This window comes from Haematobia irritans, chromosome 3 (genome assembly GCF_050003625.1).
Source record: "Haematobia irritans isolate KBUSLIRL chromosome 3, ASM5000362v1, whole genome shotgun sequence".
NCBI lineage: Eukaryota > Metazoa > Arthropoda > Insecta > Diptera > Muscidae > Haematobia > Haematobia irritans.
Window position 1 is genome coordinate 59297400 of NC_134399.1, and position 22836 is coordinate 59320235.

Consider the following 22836-nt stretch of genomic DNA (forward strand, 5'->3'; position numbering starts at 1 on the left):
ATTTTACATATTTTTTCTTTAATTTTTAACTTTTGTATAAAATTTTAATACTACTAGGAAAATCACCACTCACTTTTGTTAACATTTTTACTTTTTTTTCAATTGAGATTCAATACGAGATTTATTACGCAAATTCTGATTGTTTTTACTTTTTCATATTTTTTTTTTTTGCGCGAATGACACTGTCTTATGTATAGAAAATCGAAGACTGAATTTACAACCAAAAGCGAGTGTTGATCTTCATTTATTGTAATATTGTTCTTCTTCTTAATTCTCTCATTATTTCGACAATTTTTTGTTTTCTTTACTTTTTCCCCTACTTTGATGGATTCTTCGAATTACTTATATACGATGTGAATAAAATATATGAGAAAGTAGGAGGGTTCTAGGATTCTTAAATATGGAGAAATTATAAAAATGGTGAAATTTTAGATATGGAGAAATTTTTTTAAGTTACACCCAGTGAACTTTTTATGATATTTCTCGTAATACGACTTAGTTTATGAAAACTAATTGGTTCTTGCAAACATTTTGGATTAATTATTCATCCACATGGTCATCATTCAATATATAGACCGTCTAACTGGAAATGGTCGGTTGAATATTTCCCCTAATTTTTCTTTGGGCTGGACTCGCACTTTTCATAAAACTTATGGAAATCCGGCGACCGATTGGAGTCTTGTAGCTTATCCACGCTCCCCTAGTTTCCAGATAAGCGTGCCTCAAACTGAATTGCCTCGGGACACGTGGTAAATAGGAGCGTGGTTTTCTGGGCCCCCCGCCTCACACAGAAGTTTATTCGAAGTCAGATGAAATTGATGAGTCTGTCGAAGTAATTTCACTTAGTTATCGTTCCATGTAAAACAGGAATAATTTTTAGAAAAGTTATTTACCTGAACGAAGTCAAATAGATATTTTGCGATATAATTGCGCAAGACAGTGGTGTAACTCGAAGGATTTAATTTCTCACGAAATTCTTTAAAAATAGCTGGCTTTATTTAGACTTCTTAATGTACGTCGAAGAAATGTAATTTAATCTTTAACTAAGTCACAAAAACGTGATCAAAATTTTGCTACTTTTATTTTTAATTGCGCTTTGAAAAACCGATGCTATCACTTTGATGGATTGTGAAAAAAGGAAGTACAATCAAACTCGTGTAGCCAAGAAAATTCAACTTTGCCAAACAAGTATGCTTTGTCAAAATTTCGGATTTATTATGCAAAGCTGCCAGATCCGCAAACTAGAGCCTAAAAGCAACATCACAATTGAGCCAAGAGATGTTAGGGGCGTATACACACGCAGTAGATTATTGTTTTATATAAGCCTTTATATATTTCGGAAAATAAAGCAATTAAGAGGAAAACTTTAAATTTAAATTTTGAAATTTTTAGGATTTACTTCTCATTTAGGATATCGTTTTCCTCTTTAATTAAGTCATTTAATTTTAATTAAATGTTTTAATTCTTTAATTCTTTAATAATTATAATATTATTATTATATAAATTACACCCAAGAAACAAGATCTATAAGGAAATTTTTTAAGGGTATTAAGCAATTTAATGATTGATTGGTCTATCCCTATGGACATCCATTACAAACAAGCTATCGACTTGAAACATGGCACAAGTAGTTGTTATCGATGTAGGTCGGATGGTATTGAAAGTGGGCCATATCGGTCCACTTTTACGTATAGCCCCCATATAAACCGATCCCCAGATTTGGCTTGTGGAGCCTCTAAGAGAAGCATATTTCATTCGACCCGGCTGAAATTTGGTACATGGTGTTATTATATGGTCTCTAACAACCATGCATAAATTGGTCCACATCGGTCCATAATTATATATAGCCCCCATATAAACCGATCCCCAGATTTGGCTTGCGGAGCCTCAAAGAGAAGCAAATTTCATCCGATCCGGCTGAAATTTGGTACATGAGGTTGGTATATGGTCTCTAACAACCACGCAAAAATTGTTCCACATCGGTCCATAATTATATATAGCCCCCATATAAACCGATCCCCAGATTTGGCTTGCGGAGCCTCAAAGAGAAGCAAATTTCATCCGATCCGCCTGAAATTTGGTACATGATATTGGTATATGGTCTCTAATAACCATGCAAAAATTGGTCCACATCGGTTCATAATTATATATAGCCCCCATATAAACCTATACCCAGATTTGGCTTGCGAAGTCTCCAAGAGAAGCAAATTTCATCCAATCCGGTTGTAATTTGGAACATGGTGTTAGTATATGATCTTTAGCAACCGTGGCAGAATTGGTCCATATCGGTCCATAATTATATATAGCCCCCATATAAAACGTTCTCCAGATTTGACCTCCGGAGCCTCTTGGAGGAGCAAAATTCATCCGATCCAGTTAAAATTAGGAACGTGGTGTTAGTATATGGTCGCTAACAACCATACCAAAATTGGTCCAATCACACAAAAATTGGTCCATATCGGTTCATAATCATGGTTGCCACTAGAGCCAAAAATAATCTACCAAAATTTTATTTCTAGAGAAAATTTTGTTAAAATTTTATTCGGTTCATAATAAAATTTTCATCATTGTAAAAATTTTATTTCTATAGAAAATTTTGTCAAAATTTTATTTCTATAGAAAATTTTGTCAAAATTTTATTTCTATAGAAAATTTTGTTCAAATTTTATTCGGTTCATAATCATGGTTGCCACTCGAGCCAAAAATAATCTACCAAGATTTTATTTCTATAGAAAATTTTGTCAAAAGTTTATTTCTATAGAAAATTTTGTTAAAATTTTATTTCTGTAGAAAATTTTGTAAAAATTGTATGTCTACTTTGTCAAACTGAACTATATACGTATTGGATCGATCCTTTTTGATTTAATATATACCACGTATGGACTTAAATACAATTTAGAAGATGGTGTTAGGAGGTTTTAAGATACCTTGCCATCGGCAAGCGTTACCGCAACTTATGTTATTCGATTCTGGATGGCAGTGTTTAGAAGAAGTTTCTACGCAATCCATGATGGAGGGTACATAAGCTTCGGCCTGGCCGAACTTACGGCCGTATATACTTGTTAAATTTTACCATTCGTCCAGACGGAGAATCGAACCGCAGACCATAAACTTATAAAAAATGTCTCGAATAAACAAATCTCTGTTATTAAAAAATTGTAGCGCATTACAGGCCAAGGACCACTCAGACCAATAAACATTGTATGAGCTGAAACAGATATTTCGATATGCGCAGTGACAAATGCACAACTGCCAAATCCTTTCTAGAAAAATTGCGAATTTTCGAAAGAATTTGAGGTCAAACGTTCCAGACAAGCTTCAGAATGTATTAATTTATCCGCGCCTACTACCACAGAGACTGTTCCACCACCGAGACTGTTCCACTACACTGAAACAAATATTTACGAAATTTACAAAATAAAAAGGAAAAATTTCTTTAAAATAACAAAATTTTAATTAAAATAAAGTTTATAATCTTTGCTTCAACAATTTTTTCATTAAATTTAGGACACAAACACATTTTTGATTTAAAGAAATTGTTCTTAAATTAACTGAAACATTGAAACTTTAGAGTTTAGATAAAAACGCTTCAAATACAGGCTATGACTTTGAGGATTTATCGTCTTTGGTTTAAAGTTTTTTTTTGGAATTAAGAAAACATTTTTTACTTTGAAGTATCCGTTACATTTTGGATTTTTAAACTGGCATTTGTTTGTACGTGAGTACTTTTATTAATAAACCGCGAAAAGAGAATGAAAATTTGATAAATGAGCTCTGTATCCGAAATTTAATTTTATTGGTCCTAGATTTAAAGCCAGATAGGTCGCTAAAAAATTTCTTTATTTTAAAGAAGCCGCATCTTTGGCTCGGAATCAATACCAAAATCCTTAAGAGAAGGTCAAAATCTTTGGATAAAAGTAAACGTTTTTTTGAGTGTACACAGACCTTCGGGCTGCTGTTCCCCATAGAGACCTTCACGCATACTGTGCCACTACCGACGCCAAAAATATATAATTCGTATAAATTTTTGGCGTCGTCTGAGGAATTTATTCGCGCCTACTGTTCCACCACCGAGACTGTTCCACTACAGAGACCTTCGGGGCTGCTGTTCCACCACAGAGACCTTCACGCATATTGTGCCACTACAGAGATCTTCAAGACTACTGTTTGATCATTGAGACCTTTGGACCTGATGTTCCACCACAGAGAACTTCACGGTTAATGTTCCACCACAGAGACGTTCGGACCTACTGTTCCCTATAGAGACCTTCACGCCTAATGTTCCACCACAGAGACATTCGAACCTACTGTTCCACCACAGAGACATTCGGACCTACTGTTCCACCACAGAAACCTTCGTGCCTACTGTTCCACCACAGAGACCTTCATGCCTAAAACCTCCGAGCCTACTGTTCCACTACTGACACCTTCGGGCCTACACGCAGAGAAGGAATATGATCACCTCAAACATGTTTCAAGAGCAAAATGTTATTTTTGTATGGTGACCATGTAACATGTTTGTCACTAAAATTTTATTTTCTCGTCAAATATAACCTGCTTGCCGAAATCAGATACATGATTTCCGAGAAAATAACATGGTTGCGAAAACCATGTTACATGGTCACCATCCAAAAATAACATTTTGCTCTTAAAACATGTTTGAGGTGATCATATTCCTTCTCTGGGTGTACTGTTCCACCACAGAGGCCTTCCAGCCTACTGTTCCCCGCAGAGTCCTTGGCGTTTACTGTTCTACCACAGAGACCTGCGGGCTACAGTTCCCCACAGAGACATAGTAGAGTAACTTGCATGATAGTGGTCAGTAATACTAAAACCTTCCTAACTGATTACCTACCCCAAGCTGTTACCGATCCCGGCCGACTTTGCACAACTACCGAATTCGAAGCTCATACAATTTTTCATCAATTGCCGAATCTCTACGAATTGCACATCGAGTTTCAATCAATAAAGTGAAATTATGTTTTTATTCCAAAAGATGAGCCCTTTAGGTTAGGTTAGGTGGCAGCCCGATATTTCGGACTCACTTAGACTATTCAGTCCATTGTGATACCACATTGGTGAACTTCTCTCTTATCACTGAGTGCTGCCCGATTCCATGTTAAGCTCAATGACAAGGGACCTCCTTTTTATAGCCGAGTCCAAACGGCGTTCCACATTGCAGTGAAACCACTTAGTGAAGCTTTGAAACCCTCAGAAATGTCACCAGCATTACTGAGGTGGGATAATCCACCGCTGATCCACTTTTTGGTGTTCGGTCGAAGAAGGAATCGAACCCACGACCTTGTGTATGCACGGCGGGCATGCTAACTATTGCACCACGGTGGCTCCCTTGATGAGGACCCTCGAGGCGACTAATTTTACCTCAGTTGACGAGAAACCCACATTACACCTGGTCGGAACCATATATGTCCAACCATAAGATTTATATGAAAATTAATTGAAAGTTTCTCTGAATTAAAAAAAAAACACACACACACACCTTTTTCATTGATTTTAATTATTTTTGGTAAATTTTATTTTCATATGTATATAATTATGCATTTATTATTATAATTATTTTTATATTATGTATGTATGTATATAATAATAATGATATTAAATATATGTTATGACGGTATGGTATAACTTAAATACTTATATGCCAAATATTTAATTAATATTTTACAAGAAATGCTAAACATAAGATATACGAAATTATTATGTATGTATATGCTATTGTAAATTTAATATTTATTAGTCTGTGTCCATTGATTTTTATTACTATTATAAATATAATTTATATTTATGTATGTATACTTTTATTTATAATCGTATCGTCGTTATTATTTTTTGCAATAATTTGCAAAAATCATTTTCTTTTGTGATAATTGAAATAGAATTTTGAATACACACAAAAAAAGTTTTTTCTGATTCAATCACGAAATTAATTGATCCAATTAATTTTTAATTGAAATGTCTTCAATCACAGAAATGATAATATGAATTAAAAAATTAATTGAAGGTCAATTCAAAAGTTAATTGATCCAATTAAAAAATTAATTGATACTATTATTTTTGTGATTGATTTTTGTTTCAATTAAAAAATTTGTTGAATCAATTAAATTTTTAATTGAATATTTTTTAAAACTCAATTAAAATTTTAATTGGAAAAATTTTCTTTGAAATTTTTTTGTGTGTAGATCGTAAAGTGAAAATAAATAAATAAATAATTGTCAAACTAAAACAAATTATAATTTTTTTACACTGTCATATTAATTTGTTTATGTGACTAATAATACGTGTTGTTATTAATCATATAAAAAATTAATATGAATGTCAATTAAAAATTTATATATGAACGGTTTATTTTTTAGTATGACAATTATCCATAAAGATTTTATATGATATATAAAAATAAATTTGGCTAACACGAAACCGAATATTAAATTATATTTCTTTTACTCCAACACAAAGTTATTCTATTACTTAGTTTGTTTTTACGATTAAATTATCTTTGGGCATATTTTTTGGGACAATTTACAAGTGATTTGACTTTTAATGCCAGTGCTTTATATCAAATATTGATGAAGATGTGAAAAGAGTGATTTAAATTTTCAAATTATTTCGCATAGTTTCAAATTTTTCTTCCGGATGCTGTTTTTGTACTTGTAAATTTTAGTTTTGGGAAATATTTTTTTTTTGTGAGTATAATGAAAACTCTGAAAGGGGGACACCCACGAAAGGTGGACACCCAAATCTTGTCTACATTTGGGAGGTGTCCAGTTATGAGTGGCTAGTTTTGATCCCCAGACAACTGTTCACATTTGAGAGGTATCCGGTTTTCAGAGTGTCCTAGTTTGAGAGGTTTCACTGTAGTTTTAAAAATTATGAATATTGATAAAAAATGTTCTTTCTCAAAATTAAAAATAAAAAGTAAAATAAAATGGAAACCCAATTTTAATATATTTTATTTTATTTATTTGATTAATTTATTTGAAAAATAATAATTTCAGATGTTACATTTGTATTTACTTTCTTTTTACCGGATATTGTGAATAGTGATCAAATAAATTTTCATCCTCAAAACTAAAACAAAAATAAATAAAAAAGAAAACCTATTTATTTTAGTTTTTATATTTCACTTATTTAATTTATTTTAAAATAATAATTTACATTTGTATTCATTCTTTTTACCGAAAATTTTATTACATCCTCAAAAAAAATTGAATCTTTTTTTTCATAATTATATTTCTCTTATTTAATTTACTTGCAAAATAATAATTTAAGAATTTACATTTGTGTCCATTCTTTTTATCGGAAATTTGGGGATTGTTTGTTTCTTTTTTTTTTATAAGAACTTGGCACAGTTTTTTTTGTTTTTTTTTTTTTTTGTATATATATTTACTTCTTATTATTACGTTATAACTTATACATTTCATTTTATTTCTATTGTTGTTATTAGTGATAATATTTTACATTATACATATACTTAGAGCACAACACAATGAATTTAATTGAAAATAATAACAAACAAACAAAAAAAAAATAATATTATAGGTTATAGGAAATATATATACAGAATAGATTTATATACGAGTATGACAAAAAAGGAACTAAGATTTTCTAAACGATTTTCATACATTTAATGTTTAACAAAAATTATCTCAAACAATAGGTTTTAAACTATTAATATATTGCAAAATAAATAACACATTTATACTGTCGTCTAAAATTAGACCCTAGATTTCTTGTTTCTTACATGTGAGAAATCAATTATTTTTTTAATCAAAATTTTTTTCTATGCCCAATTAAAACTGTGATTGATACTATTATTTTCGTGATTGAAGACATTTCAATTAAAAAATTAATTGGATCAATTAATTTCGTGATTGAATCAGAAAATTCCTTTTTTGTGTGTATGAAAAGTCCTTAAAGGAATGAAAACAAACCCAATCTCATTGGCTTCTTTTGTTTCCTTTATTGAATTCTTTAATTAGCAAGGACTTGAACAAGTCTTTACCCACGTCAATCAGATTCTTGGATACAGGATTTAAGACCTATAGAGGTTCAGATAAAAATACTATCTGTTATAATTGCGATGAGATTGAAGATGTTGGTAGAATGTCGAGACATGACGAACCATCAAAGGATTATAGTGGGGACCGTGGGTGAAATAGCGGATGCCATAATAATCCATTTTCGTATATCTGAGGTGGCCAATGTTGTCGTGTGTGACATTCTGACGCCAGCGAGATGATCTTGAGAGAATGGGAGCTGCTTCACCGATGGATCCAAGATGGGTGAGAGGACGTGTCTGGGCTAGGTTAGATATAGTGGCTAGGTTAGGTATAGTGGCAGCCCGATATTTCAGGCTCATTTAGACTATTCAGTCCCGAATGCTGCCCGATTCCATGTTAAGCTCAATGACGAGGGACCTCCTTTTTATAGCCGTGTCTGAACGGCGTTCCACATTGCAGTGAAACCACTTAGAGAAGCTTTGAAACCCTCAGAAATATCACCAGCATTACTGAGGTGGGATAATCCACCACTGAAAAACTTGTTGGTGTTTGGTCGAAACTGGGTTTGAACCCACGACCCTGTGTATGCAAGGTGGGCATGCTAACCATTGTACCACGGTGGCTCCCAGGACCCAGATACTGCGATCCTATTCCAATTGCCGAACCACAACACAATTCTGCAGGCAAACGAGCGTACCATAAGGGAATGTGTTAAATGTCTCGAAAATAACACAAGGCCACAAAACGTGAACATTTTCACAATAGCAATAGCACGGGAGATATATAAAGCGATATGGACCTAGGCAACGGTCGGAAGGGCGATGAAAATGGGGTGACCCAGATAGTATAAAGAATAGATAACTACTCAATGAGAGTAGGACGAAATTCAGGAGGAACGTGTGAATAATGACAGTTAAACTAGAATTGAGAGCACATCTCTGCTGAATGGCAGCTGCAGAAGTTGGTGCATGTGAGGCGTGTTTTGAGGATGATTAGACCTTGGACTGCAACCTTTGTTATTGTTCTGCCTTTACTAGACAAAGAGTAGACCATATCGGTGAAGAAGTTATTCAGGACCTGCCCCACCTTGGAAACAGGGACTGGAAGTAAATTAGGGAATTCGTTAGAATTCCTGGAATAAAATCAAAATACAATGTAAAGACGCAGTTAGAGCGACCAACAATCCGAATACTGGTTTAGATGTATGTCAGGCGACATGAGACAGGGCAACCTGAATCCTCTTTTTAACCTAAACTAACGTTTACACTAGACATAAAGTTTGCAATAAAATCTTTTTATAAATCTCAAGTATTAATTTTAGAAAAAAAGTTGAGATTTCATTGTGCACACCCATGCATCTACAATGAAAATAATCACAGGGTTGCAGAAAGTGAGGTGTTAGTACCAAAACCATAGTTATACACGACAGTGTATAATTAAAATTTCTCTAATATGAGAAATTTTCCCCGACTTTAATATTTTTACATGCAGGTTTTGTACAGAGAGACCAAAAATTATTTCTCTGGAAAATCCTCAATTTATATATAGGCCACATTTTCATCTTATATCCTTAACTAATAATAGGCCGGGAATGGATGATAATTAGAGGGATTGGAAGCATGATGATTCGCTGTGGGCAATACAGGAGCCCTTACACCCGGATGATAATTACTTGATGCCACCTGATGATAAGCACCGAAACCTCGAGCCATGTGACGATTTTGTGCAGATTCACCCAATAATCGCGATTGATCTGGTCCACCCAGTAGCCGATTATTTTGTTCCATTAACAAATGGGCAGTAGGATCCACCAATAGACGATGTTGATCGGCAGCATTTGATGCTGCCAATATGCGATGCTGCTCCACCGTTGACAGTAGACGATGATGTTCAAGACTCTCACGACTTTGATGTTGCATCTGTGACGATAGAAATGAGCGATTATTTCCCACTGACATATTTGTATTGGGCGTTAGATCTAATGAGGCCATTCGTAGCATATCATGATGCGGATGGTTGTAGGGCAATTGAGGTGGCGAGGGTACAACATAGTTGGCGGTGCGACTTAAATCCACCGAAGTAGCTTGATCATGATCCTGTTCACTCAACTGATCCGATAGCATACTGTGCATGGCCGATTGATGCTGTTGCATGGCCAATTGGCTGGGATGTTCCTGTTGCTGGTGTTGTGAGGATGCTGAACCACCCGACGATGCCGAATGATGTTGTTGAGTCTGTTGCGATTGCTGATTCTGTTCTCGTTCCGATAGAATATCGTAAATGTGATGATGATAACGACCTATGCCGGGCAAATTAGCTGAGCTATTGCTGGGCAATTGGAAATTGTGATGATAGTTGGATGCACTGACATTTGAACGGGATGACATATCAAGACCTTGTAAATCGGAAATGTCATTCGAACTGGCAGCAGTTGCTGCCGAGTTGGTGTTGCGATACTCCGAGGGTGAATCCATATTTTGATTGTTGTATTTTAAAGCTGTCGAATTGGCCAGACTTTCGTATTTCGAATACATCAAATCCATTTGAGATTGTGGGAATTTCATTCGCATATCTTGGCCAACACTGTGGAGGTGGGAGAGTAAGAAAAATAAGAGGAAAAAGTTAATTTTGTGTGTATTTTAAAATTAATAATACGAATGCATATTATATTGCAATACTACAATTAAAATAATGCATGCATGCGTTACTTGTGGTTAGGGTAATAGATAACCCAAAACCTCGTGTCTACTTTTACACGCAAAGAAAAAATTCGTTCTTCCCATATGAAATTTTAGACAATGGAGAAAAGTTCAAAAAATGTTTTTAATACCTTACAGGAAATTGTTGAAAATTACCACTATCGAACCTACCACTGGGCTGGTGTCAGTTTTCCACTTTGTAGCAATTTTTAATTTTTCTTTTGATTTATTGATTTCTATACTCCCTTGAGTATAGAATGTTGCAATTCGGATGCTGTAAATGAAACACGTTCCTAAAAGTTTGTCCCAGACTGGTTCATGAGGACCCGTCTATGGTGTAGTTCTACTAAGTTGTTCCAGGAGGCGCACTTTGAATTGGGTCCAAGTCATGTTCTAAAGTGTAAATTTACCCCGCCAATGACAAGTCAATGTTAAAGTGATCACTAGGGACAAGTCTCGTATCGGTCCTGGGATTGATCTATTTACCGTAGGTTAAAGACAAGCTTAATTTTTTTTAATATTCCGGTTAATCCTCGCAGAAATGTTGTTTTTTCACCAAACATAAAATGGTTGTCCGAGAAAATTATATGGTTGCGACAAACATGTTCATCATATACAAATAACATTTTGCTCTAGAAGGTGATCAAATACCTTTTCTGTGTGTACCATCACAATTACAAAAAAAAAATATTGTCGTAAGCACAAAGAATTCATGTCTTCAAAATACGTTTGCCATTTTTGCGTAGCATAAAGGGTGATACGGTCAAAATTTGGTCAATATAAACTTGACGTATTTCTTTCAATTTTGCATTTAAAAATCCTGAACACCCCTCATTTGGAAGGTGTGTGTGTAGAATGTTGCTCCTATTTTGATTTTGGAATTCACTCTTCAGTTGTCAAAATGCCGTCCAAGCAAGAAGAGCAGCGTATCAAAATTTAGCTCGCGCATCGTGAAAATCCGAGCTACTCGCACGCAAAGCTGGCATAATCGCTAAAAGTTGCCAAATCAACCGTTACAAATGTAATTAAAGTGTTTGTCGACAGCCAGGAAGTCTGGATCGGGGGGAAATCGAAATCCGGAAGCCGCTGAGACGACAAAGAGAGTTGCCGGTAGTTTCAAGCGAAACCCTAACCTCTCTCTCCGAGATGCCGCAAATATGCTGGGTGTATCGTCTACAACCGTGCATCGAGCCAAAAATCGAGCCGGACTATCAATTTACAAGAAGGTAGTGACTCCAAATCGCGATGATAAACAAAATACGACGGCCAAAGCGCGATCCCGGAGGCTGTACACGACGATGCTGACGAAGTTTGACTGCGTGGTAATGAACGACGAAACCTACGTCAAAGCCGACTACAAGCAGCTTCCGGGACAGGAGTTTTATACGGCAAAAGGAAGGGGAAAGGTAGCAGATACTTTCAAGCACATAAAACTGTCAAAGTTCGCAAAGAAATATCTGGTTTGGCAAGCCATCTGTACCTGTGGCTTGAAAAGCAGCATTTTCATAGCTTCCGGGACTGTCAACCAAGAAATTTACGTGAAAGAGTGTTTGAATAAACGTCTGCTGCCTTTCCTGAAGAAACACGGTTGTTCCGTACTGTTTTGGCCGGATTTGGCATCTTGCCATTACGGTAAAAAGGCCATGGAGTGGTACGCCGCCAACAACGTGCAGGTGGTTCCCAAGGACAAGAACTCTCCCAACACGCCAGAGCTCCGCCCAATTGAGAAATACTGGGCTATTGTCAAGCGAAACCTAAAGAAGACCAAAAAAACTGCTAAGGACGAGCAGCAGTTCAAGGCAAACTGGCTTTCTGCGGCGAAGAAGGTGGACAAGGTGGCTGTACAAAATCTGATGGCAGGTGTCAAGCGTGAGGCCCGGCAATTCGGATTTGGAAAAGCGAAAGCCTAACTGAATATTTTTCCAGAATTTTATACTAATTGAACTTTAAAAAGAAATTTAATTTGATTTTTTAAATAAACGATTTCACCGATTTACACGCGTTTTCCCTTGACCAAATTTTGACCGTATCACCCTTTACACTGAAAGAAGAGATTTCTTAGCTGAGGAACGAAATTCGAGAGATAAGTTGTTGTGAGAATATGTTAAGAAATATTTTGTAAGATAGCAAGAAAGAAAGAAAAATTTAAATAAAATCAACCTTTTCATCAACCTCCAAAAGAGCAGACCTCTTTTTTTCTTTTTTGGTTCTTCGAACCTTTCAAAAGTAATGATGAACCAGCGAAAAGTGTTCTACGTCAAAGAATAAAACGAGCAGATCCCAATCAATCCCACTACGACGAAAAAAGTGGAAAAATGAGAGAGAAAAAGTCAAGTAGGAGCAACGAGAAGAAGACGAACCGAAGCCGAAGAAGATAACGACGAAGAGAAATACGACGAATTGAGAACTAAACTACGAGAAGAAAGAAACGAATTTTCGAAGGTTAGGAGAACGAAACTGAACGAAACATAAAACATACGACACGAAGAGCGAATCAGGGTCGGAGAGACGAAAAAACGACGACCAGAAGTGCGAATTTGCGATAAGAAGAGCGAAGGAAAAATAACGGAGTGTGGAGCGATACTGCTACAAGAGATCAACGGGGAAGAAGTACGAAGAGGGAAACTTTAGGTTGCTATCATTTCTCAACCATTCATTTTATTGTTTATAAGCTTAAATATTTTGATGTGTAGTGTTGAGAAATAAAGTTATTCGTGAGGGAACTCCAGCGTGATAGTGTAATTGCTTTATATTTAGCAGTGTTGCATCGGGTCCAAAAATAAATAAACCGATAACAGCATCATGAATAAAAAAACGATAACAGCACCAGAAATGATAGGAAAAGTGAAAGCCAGATTTGATCGAAATCCACGTCGTGCTCGTGAGCTGATCGAGAGAATGGGTGCAACACATATTGAAAAACGAGCTTGGACTAAAGCCATTGAAGTTCGAAAATGTTAAAGAGCTCACCGATGCACAAAATAGCCAAGCAGAGCCGATGAGAGACCATTCCAAATTAAGCTGTTTGCCAAAAAAAAAATGATGTGGTTCATTTGGCAAAGAGGTTAGCTTAAAATGTACACTTTCGATTGGCTACCAGAACTCAAACGCCGCCGTATCGGCCAATGATCCCTTTTGTTTTAGGTTAGGTTAGGTGGCAGCCCGATGTATCAGGCTCACTTAGACTATTCAGTCCATTGTGATACCACATTGGTGAACTTCTCTCTTATCACTGAGTGCTGCCCGATTCCATGACAAGGGACCTCCTTTTGATAGCCGAGTCCAAACGGCGTTTCAGATTGCAGTGAAACCACTTAGAGAAGCTTTGAAATCCTCAGAAATGTCACCAGCATTACTGAGGTAGGATAATCCACCGCTGAAAAACTTTTTGGTGTTCGGTCGAAGCAGGAATCGAACCCACGACCTTGTGTATGCAAGGCGGGCATGCTAACCATTGCACCACGGTGGCTCCCTTTTATTTTAGACCGTGGGGTAAAAACAAATGCCGAATATTATCGTGAAAATTTCTATAGATAGTATTGAAGCCCTTGGTAGACAAACATTTCGACAGAATGAACAAACATTTCGGCAGGAAATACCAAATTGTCGATAATCTCAAGGCGGTGCTTCGCCGGGAACGGACATCTCAGTCACCCTCCAGAAGCTCAATTGGCGGGTTTATCAATGTATTAATCATAAATCCCATCACTCTCTTAATTAAATGTCATCTAATATCTTTTACATCTGATACTCACCTGTTCTGTGGCATTATACTATTCTCCTCATCACTCGACAGATGATGATGATGATTATGGCCCGTGGCCAAAACATGTCGCCTATCTGTCTCAGAATCTGCTCTGTGTTTATGCCGCATGACATCGCCATTATTGAAATTATAGCGTGGTATTGATGGTGATGATGCAGGTGATATGAGTTCATGTTCCGGATAAACACTACCCACACTGGGTGCATTGCGACGATGGACCATAGCTGCGGGAAGGGGTGATGAGGCTGATATGTTATTCGTACTACTATTGCCTCCCGTACTATTGGCACTGCTATTACTACCCGCCGTACCGGGACCACCGGGTGTGCCTCCATTGGAACCGGGATTATTACCAAACATGCCATAGTCTCGACCCGGCGAAATGGGTTGTGGTGTAGGCGGGGTACGATGCTGGGCAGCGGTGGGAAATCCATCTGTGTCATTGACCGATGAGTTTCCCATGTGCTGGCCACCTGGCGTCGAACCAGCATCCACATCCACTTCATTTTGATTGCTCCGCGGATTGGTAGGCGTCGAAGCACTGGGCGATATGTTACAAGAGTTAAGACTGTTGCCCGAGTTCGGAAACATTGGCAGTGGTGGAATTTGCATGGGGAAATTATTGAGATTTTTCATCATTTTCAATTCACTCTCCAGATTGTCCATTGGATTGGAGGCTGTGAAACGATTGGCTTCGCTGTCCACGTGGGAACTCATGGGACTGTCGGTGTTTATGTTACTCTCGGTGGGTACTTTCATGTCATTGTTCTCATTGTCGATCATATTACCGACCGAATTAAGGGCTGCCTCCACCAGCATGCTGGCCGAAGAAGAAGATCCGGTTGCAGTGCCACTCAGTCTTGCATTCGCATTATTGTAAAAAGAACTCATGAACGCTTGGGATTGTGTTAGAGAACTCATCGACATTGGGTCAGCCTCATTCTGGTTGTTGCCTTGGCCCGTGGGACCGGTTAGACCGGCATTCGGATTGGAGGCCGCAACAGAGGCTGCAGCCGCATTGGCAGCTGCTTCAACGGCCGCAGCATTATTTTGGGCATTATGATGGTATTGGGCCATTTGACCATTCGCCGCAGCATTGTTCGATTCGACTACGTCGAGGAAGGAGGTATTCTCATCTTCTTCTCGGTTATTGCCACCGTGATGATTGTGATTGGGATTGGCGGAGTTGATGAGACGCGATAGGAAATCCCGATTGGAGCCCATCAATTTGGTGGGATCTGGATCTGGATTACTCTGAGGCACAGCAAATGGTGGTAATGGCAGGTCATTGTCACTGCCCATACCACATGGATTGGCATTTGGATTCATGCCAGACGCTGACATTTCGTTCACAGCACAGTCTCTGTTCAAATGACGGTCATCGTCACTTATCCATTTTTTGCTGCCCTTACTCACAACCAAATTCTGACCCATGGCATTCATGCCAGGGTGATGGCGATAGCCGTTATTGTCATGGGTCATCTGAGGTCCTCCATGATGGCCATGGTGGCTTTGGTCATCATCGTCATCGTCTTCCTCATCATCATCCTCGTCGTGGCTCATGCCTCCGCCAGTACTGCCACCTCCCTGCTGCTGCTGCTGCTGTTGATGGTGATGATGGGCGGCAGCCATTCCCATGTGTTGAGGATTTAGTCCTGGCATCATATGCATTTTAGCCGTGGGATCTTCAGTTCCCACACCAGTCATGGCGGATACAGCAGCTGCCGCTGCCACCACCTGCTGCACTTGCTGCTGGGCAGTCAAACGTTGGGCCGTGGTGGTCAAGAAGGTTTCGACTAAACTTAGCTGAGCATTTTGCTTGCGACGCATTTGTTCCATGTGATGCTCTTGTTCCTGTGTGTCCAACAAATGGAAGTCTTTGGGTTTACGGCCACGTTTTCGGGGTGGTGGCTTCTCCCCAAATATACTGGAAATCTTAGAGGAGAGCAGAGAAAGATTGGGCTCATTGCGACACAGATCCTTTATGGATTTGCCAGACTTCTTAATGGCTTCGAAGATATTGTCATCGGAGAATTCGGCATCACTCTGTATGCTGGAACTCATAATGGAATTTTGATCTTCCAAACTCTTGCGTCGTCTGCGAGGAGCTTGTTCTGTAACAAAAATGGGGCAAAAGATAGTTTCATGAGTTGTTGTTTACCTGCTACACATGGATATTAAACTCACCAAGGAAATCAACTTTCATACCACCCGAATAGGCATCAAAGGTATAGGCCACACTACGCTCAATTTTGGGCATTTGTTCTTGGGTATAGTTATGGACCTTCTTGTAGTGGAACTGTAAACATTGTTTTGTGGTGAATGCAGCATTGCATTCCGCTTCAGCACATCTATGGGCGAAACAATGATTATTTCGAGAAATGTTACCACACTCCACAGGAGGAACTTACTTGAATGGCCTAACACCGGAATGAGTCAACATGTGAATCTTAAGATTGCTACGATTCTGAAAGAGCTTCTGACATCGTGGACAACTGACCACTGTGGAATTACGACTATGCACCTCCTTGGTATGACGCTGCAGTGCTGCTCGTGAGCCTAGAAGTTTGGAACATAATTTACACTGAAAATCTCGTAAAGAATCAGCCATATCTAAAATGAAAATTTTGGAATGAAGAAAATGAAATTTTGGATTGTGGTGATTTTGGTGTTGAACGAAATCATAAACTCAAGAGTCGAACGTTACGCTGCTAATGGAATCAACCAAAATAACTGAAGAAGACTTTCGTTTTGTGTTTTTTTTTTTGAGGCAGGTTAGATTAGTTGCGGGGGGTTAGTAGCGGTAGCATTTGGTTAGTTTTTGTTGTTGTTGCTTTTTTACATTATTTACGAATACATCTTCATGCGGTATTAGAAGTCCATTTGCTTCATTCTAAGATCAAAATCAAGAGACAAAAAAAATCGTTGATCCTCAGTTCTTCAAGCTGGGGCATCTGACGAGAACCCATAGAGACAGTCGAATAGCCGGGAAAGATTAGTTAGGTTTTCCATATTGCACTTCTCAGAGGTTACTAGTTTTCCTAAGAACTCTTATGGAGTACCTTTGAAGTTATTGAAACTCTCCCTATATACTCCATAAATATATGTACAAAAAGTCGTTAAAAGTGTTAGTTAAAGTTAATAAAATATTCAAATATTGAATGGACCTAATGCATTTTTTTGTAAAAAAATTCTAAAAACCTTAAGATTAGTAGACCATTTTTTGAAAGTTTTTTATTAATAAACAATTCGAATATTAAAATATTAGTGCCCCAATTCCAACTAACAGAAGCATTGGAAAAAAAAGAGAAATATTTTCGTCCTGCAGACTAATGCGAAATCCCAAGTCTGGATTACAATGAAGAACAGTAAAATATAACGAAAAATATATATAAACTACACTGAAAAAATGTCGTGAAGCCAAAGATTTCATGTCTTTCAAATACGAATGCAAATTTTGCTCAGCATAGAAGATGCATTTCTCGGATATTAAGTATTTTCCCAAAAGGCGATACACTTCCCAATGAATTCAAACTCACTAAGTTTTGTCCTTATTGTTAGGTGATTCGACTTAAAAATGAGCATATTTACATGAAATAAAATTTTGCCAATTTGTTTTTAATAATTCTGAAAAATTCTACTAATAATTATTACGAGATTTTTATAAACATCTTAAAATTTGAACTAAGTGGGCAGAAGTGCGATTAACTAAATTGAAGTTCAAAACTTATTTTAAATTACAAAGACAAAATCTTTGGAATTGGCCATGGTTATTTCAGTGTAACAGGTTGGCTGATTAGTCCGCCGTCTGACACATAGATGGCGTCGCTAGTATTAAATGCATATTATTTTTATATAGTACCAACCTTCAAATGATTCGTGTCAAAATTTGACGTCTGCAAGTCAATTAGTTTGTGAGATGGAGCGTCTTTTGTGAAGCAACTTTTGTTATTGTGAAAAAAATGGAAAAAAAGGAATTTCGTGTTTTGATGAAATACTGTTTTCTGAAGGGAAAAAATACGGTGGAAGCAAAAACTTGGCTTGATAATAAGTTTCCGGACTCTGCCCTAGGGAAATCAACAATAATTGATTAGTATGCAAAATTCAAGCGTGGTGAAATGAGCACGGAGGACGGTGAACGCAGTGGACGCCCGAAAGAGGTGGTTACCGACGAAAACATCAAAAAAACAAAATGATTTTGAATGACCGTAAAATGAAGTTGATCGAGATAGCAGAGGCCTTAAAGATATCAAAGGAACGTGTTGGTCATATCATTCATCAATATTTCGATATGCGGAAGCTCTGTGCAAAATGGGTGCCGCGCGAGCTCACATTTGACCAAAAACAACAATGTGTTGATGATTCTGAGCGGTGTTTGCTGCTGTTAACTCGTAATACACCCGAGTTTTTCCGTCGATATGTGACAATGGATGAAACATGGCTCCATCACTACACTCCTGAGTCCAATCGACAGTCGGCTGAGTGGACAGCGACCGGTGAACCGTGTCCGAAGCGTGGACAGACTCAAAAGTCCGCTGGTAAAGTAATGGCCTCTGTTTTTTGGGATGCGCATGGAATATTTTTTATCGATTATCTTGAGAAGGGAAAAACCATCAACAGTGACTATTATATGGCGTTATTGAAGCGTTTGAAGGTCGAAATCGCGGCAATACGGCCCCATATGAAGAAGAAAAAAGTGTTGTTCCACCAAGACAACGCATCGTACCACAAGTCATTGAGAACGATGGCAAAAATTCATGAATTGGGCTTCGAATTGCTTCCCCACCCACCGTATTCTCCAGATCTGGCCCCCAGCGATTTTTTCATGTTCTCAGACCTCAAAAGGATGCTCGCAGGGAAAAAATTTGGCTGCAATGAAGAGGTGATCGCCGAAACTGAGGCCTATTTTGAGGCAAAACCGAAGGAGTACTACCAAAATGGTATCAAAAAATTGGAAGGTCGTTATAATCGTTGTATCGCTCTTGGAGGGAACTATGTTGAATAATAAAAACGAATTTTGCCAAAAAAATGTGTTTTTCTTTGTTAGACCGGGGGCTTATCAGCCAACCTGTTAAAAATATTTTGAAGAACCTAAATCGCAACCCAATATATATTGAATTATGAAAACAAGTTGTAGTTTTGTTATGGCTGCATTTAGTCTTCACCATTTTAGAAAAATTCCATAAAATGTTAATTCGTCATTTTATGGTATTCTTCTAAGATGGTGAAGACTAAATGCAGCCATAACAAAATTGAGTTGAATTGAAACGACATACAAAGAACCCAACTCTCTCTGATTATTACTTACAATCTTGAAAATTTTCCATTGAATACACTTCTATGAAAGGAATCCTTGCCAACAGAATTGGGAATTATAATAAAGAGCAACGCAATTATACAAATTATCATTGATGATAAGAACAAAAATAAATAAAACCGATTTCTATGGGGTATGGAATAACTCAAAACTTCAAAAATTAATGGCCAATATCTGTGGTGGAGTATTGTATGCTAATGAGATAAGTGCATGAGTATTGGTATCAGGGCATAGAAATAATGAACCAAAAATTGAATGAATGAGCAAATACATGACTGTGATATTTCCAATTGGTCGTGGCTGATATAAATGAATTATCAATTATTGTTAGTAATTTGTTACATATATATATATATATGTTTATGTATATAAATATTAATAATTACATTACATTACAACAACGCAAAATGTTACACATACAATTAATTTATACATTATATACAAGATCTTCTAATTTGTTTATTTGATGCATTCTAATGTACTTAGGATTGCTGTAAAGGGTTAATGAAAAGAAAGTCTAAATGTCTATTCTTCTATTATTTTATAAACACTTAAACCACACTGAAAAAAAGTGAACCCTCCAGGGTATTAAAGCCAATTTATCTCCATTTTAGTACAGTGAAACCTCCCAAAAGTTGACACCCACGGTCGCTTAAATGTTGTCCACTTATCAGGGGGGTTACTCTGTATTGCGATACGAAAGCAAATGCGATGCGATAGTTAAATGCGTTAAGAGTACAATTCGGTACTCTGTATCACTTGCGCAAACGCTTTCGCAAAGTAAACTGAAAATATGGTAACGCTTTAGCAAAATAAAGCGAAAATATGACAACGCTGGCTGCACAATGTAAACAATAACGAAAATGATAAAAAGAAATGTCAAAAAAATTGTAAATAAAAACATTTTAAACAATCTTCCGTTCGGTGCGTGTTCTTTTAAAACTTGCTAATCGTTTATAACAAAAAAGTAATAATTATGGATTCGATAGCGTTATGGTTTGAAGAAAATTAACATGAACGAATTACAAGAAGAATTTTGCGAGATCGGTCAAATATACTCTACCTAAGTGACCACGGGTAAGAAAATGGAAACTCAAATTATGTGACAAACGTTTTCGAATATTTCATTTTTATAGATTTATACAAAATTTTCGTCTTAATAAAGATGCGTTTATGTATGTATTAAACGCTATTAAAGACGACCTCGTCGTTCCAAATAAATCCACAGCCATTCCAACTCCAATAAAAGTGGCCGCTGCTTTGAAATTGCTTGGACAAGGTGGTTATCAACACCAAATCGGCCAAGACCATCTTTTAGGACTATCAGAGCAATCTATGTCGCGCTGCTTAAAAGAAGTTTGCGAGGTGATTGAACGAATACTTTGTCCCAAGCACATACAATTTGAGGTAACTGCGGAAGAGACCATAAAGTCTACCAAAGTTTGGAACTGACGTTGCTGTGTCTGTAACTTTTTTGGTTTTTCCCTAAAACAATAAACAATTTAGATACAAATATAAAAATTTAATTGTGCTTACTTACATATTTGTTACTTTGCGATTGCTATTTTGTTTGCGCACGATTTTTGCGATCAACGAACGAGTTTGACATACGCTTTCGCATTATAGAGTGCGGTGATGCCAGATTTGCGAAAACTAGATGCGCAAGGTAGATACGAAAACGAATTACTGAGTACCAATTACTCGATTCGCGACAATTTTTCTTACGCATCGCAATACAGAGTAACCCCCCAGAGGTTAGTTTTAAAATTGATAATATAGCAAACGTTCATTTTTAAGAGGTCGGCCACCTTTTCAGAGTGCCAAAGTTTTGAGAGGTTTCATTGTACATGGTATGAGAAAATGTCCTTGACATTAATAATTTTTTTGAGTTAAATGAACTAAAAAGCGGAAAAGTTATAAGATTTGTTTGCAAAACAATCTTTAAGAAGTAAAAAAAATAATTATGTCTACTAAATGTTCATGAATTTGTCCAAAAACATTTACTTATTTTTGGGATGGCGGCGTTTGCAATTTACACTTTAGTTAAAATTTTCTAGAAATAACGTACATGATTGTAGTGCAGTGATCCGGAAAAAATCGTAACTGTTATAAAGAAATACTGGATAGGACTGGATAATAAATAAATCATAATCTGATTTAAATCTTCTACATTTACATTAGCGCATCAGTCCAAACTTCAGTATATTGGATTTAAATTTTATTTTAATTTGAATTGGTATTATTTTATTTAATTTATTATAATTTTTTTTTATTTTTTATTTATTTTAATTGTATTCTAATTTAATTTAATTTTGTTCTAATTTAATCTGATTTTATTTGATATTATAACATTGTGACGCAAAATTCTACTTTTTGTCCCCAAACAAAAAATCACTTATCCCAGCCGAAAGTACTCGATGAGAGGAGAAAAGTAATTTCTGGATTTTGCCAGATTAGTTGCCGTTCGTCTTTTATGAGGCACTAAATTTTTGTCGCCAAATTCGATTTTGAGCACTTTTTGCAATTTTCGTATGACCATAGCTCGAAAAATGCTGTGAATTTATTTCAAGAGCTACAACTTTACTGAATACCTCAAAAATAAATAAAGCATGTCCGTCTGTCTGTCTGTCAGTTGTAATCACACTACAGCCTTCAATAATCTTGAAATTTGGCACAGATTCGTTTTTTGTTTGCAGACAGGTCAAGTTCGAAGATGGGCTATATCGGTCCAAGTTTTGATATAAATAGTCCCCATATAAACCGATTTCCCGATTTGGGGTCTTGGGCTTATAAAAATCGTAGTTTTTATCCAATTGAAAATCTAGAGGTACTTGAGGACCATAAAAAGGTTTGCCGAAAATGGTGCCCATCGGTCCAGTTTTGATATAGTCCCCATATAGACCGATCTCCCGATTTTGCTTCTTGGGTTTCTAGAAACTGTATTTACTATTCGATTTTCCTGAAATTGGAAATCTAGATTTATTTTGGAACCATAAAGAGGTGTATCGAAAATGGTCTGTATCGGGCCATGGTTTG

General features: G+C 36.8%; 1 protein-coding gene and 2 long non-coding RNA genes across 3 annotated transcripts in view; 1 reads left to right on the plus strand and 2 right to left on the minus strand.

Annotated features, from left to right (window-relative positions):
- Positions 1-7812: 7812 nt before the first annotated feature.
- The window catches only part of LOC142230124 (uncharacterized), a 74459-nt gene continuing 59435 nt past the window's right edge, over positions 7813-22836 (minus strand). The window contains exons 4-7 of the mRNA XM_075300758.1: positions 16895-17096; positions 16671-16834; positions 14473-16597; positions 7813-10601 (exon numbers count right to left, since the gene is read on the minus strand). Of these exons, the coding sequence (XP_075156873.1) occupies positions 9593-10601; positions 14473-16597; positions 16671-16834; positions 16895-17096 (3500 nt within the window). The 3' untranslated portion in view covers positions 7813-9592. The remainder of the gene's footprint in view (positions 10602-14472; positions 16598-16670; positions 16835-16894; positions 17097-22836) is intronic.
- LOC142228989 (uncharacterized) lies at positions 20477-21321 on the plus strand. The gene is made up of 2 exons (XR_012720297.1): positions 20477-20877; positions 20937-21321. It is a non-coding gene; the product is annotated as an uncharacterized LOC142228989 (long non-coding RNA).
- On the minus strand, positions 20899-21550 carry LOC142228990 (uncharacterized). Its single transcript, XR_012720298.1, has 2 exons — positions 21341-21550; positions 20899-21285 (listed from the first exon to the last, which is right to left on the minus strand). It is a non-coding gene; the product is annotated as an uncharacterized LOC142228990 (long non-coding RNA).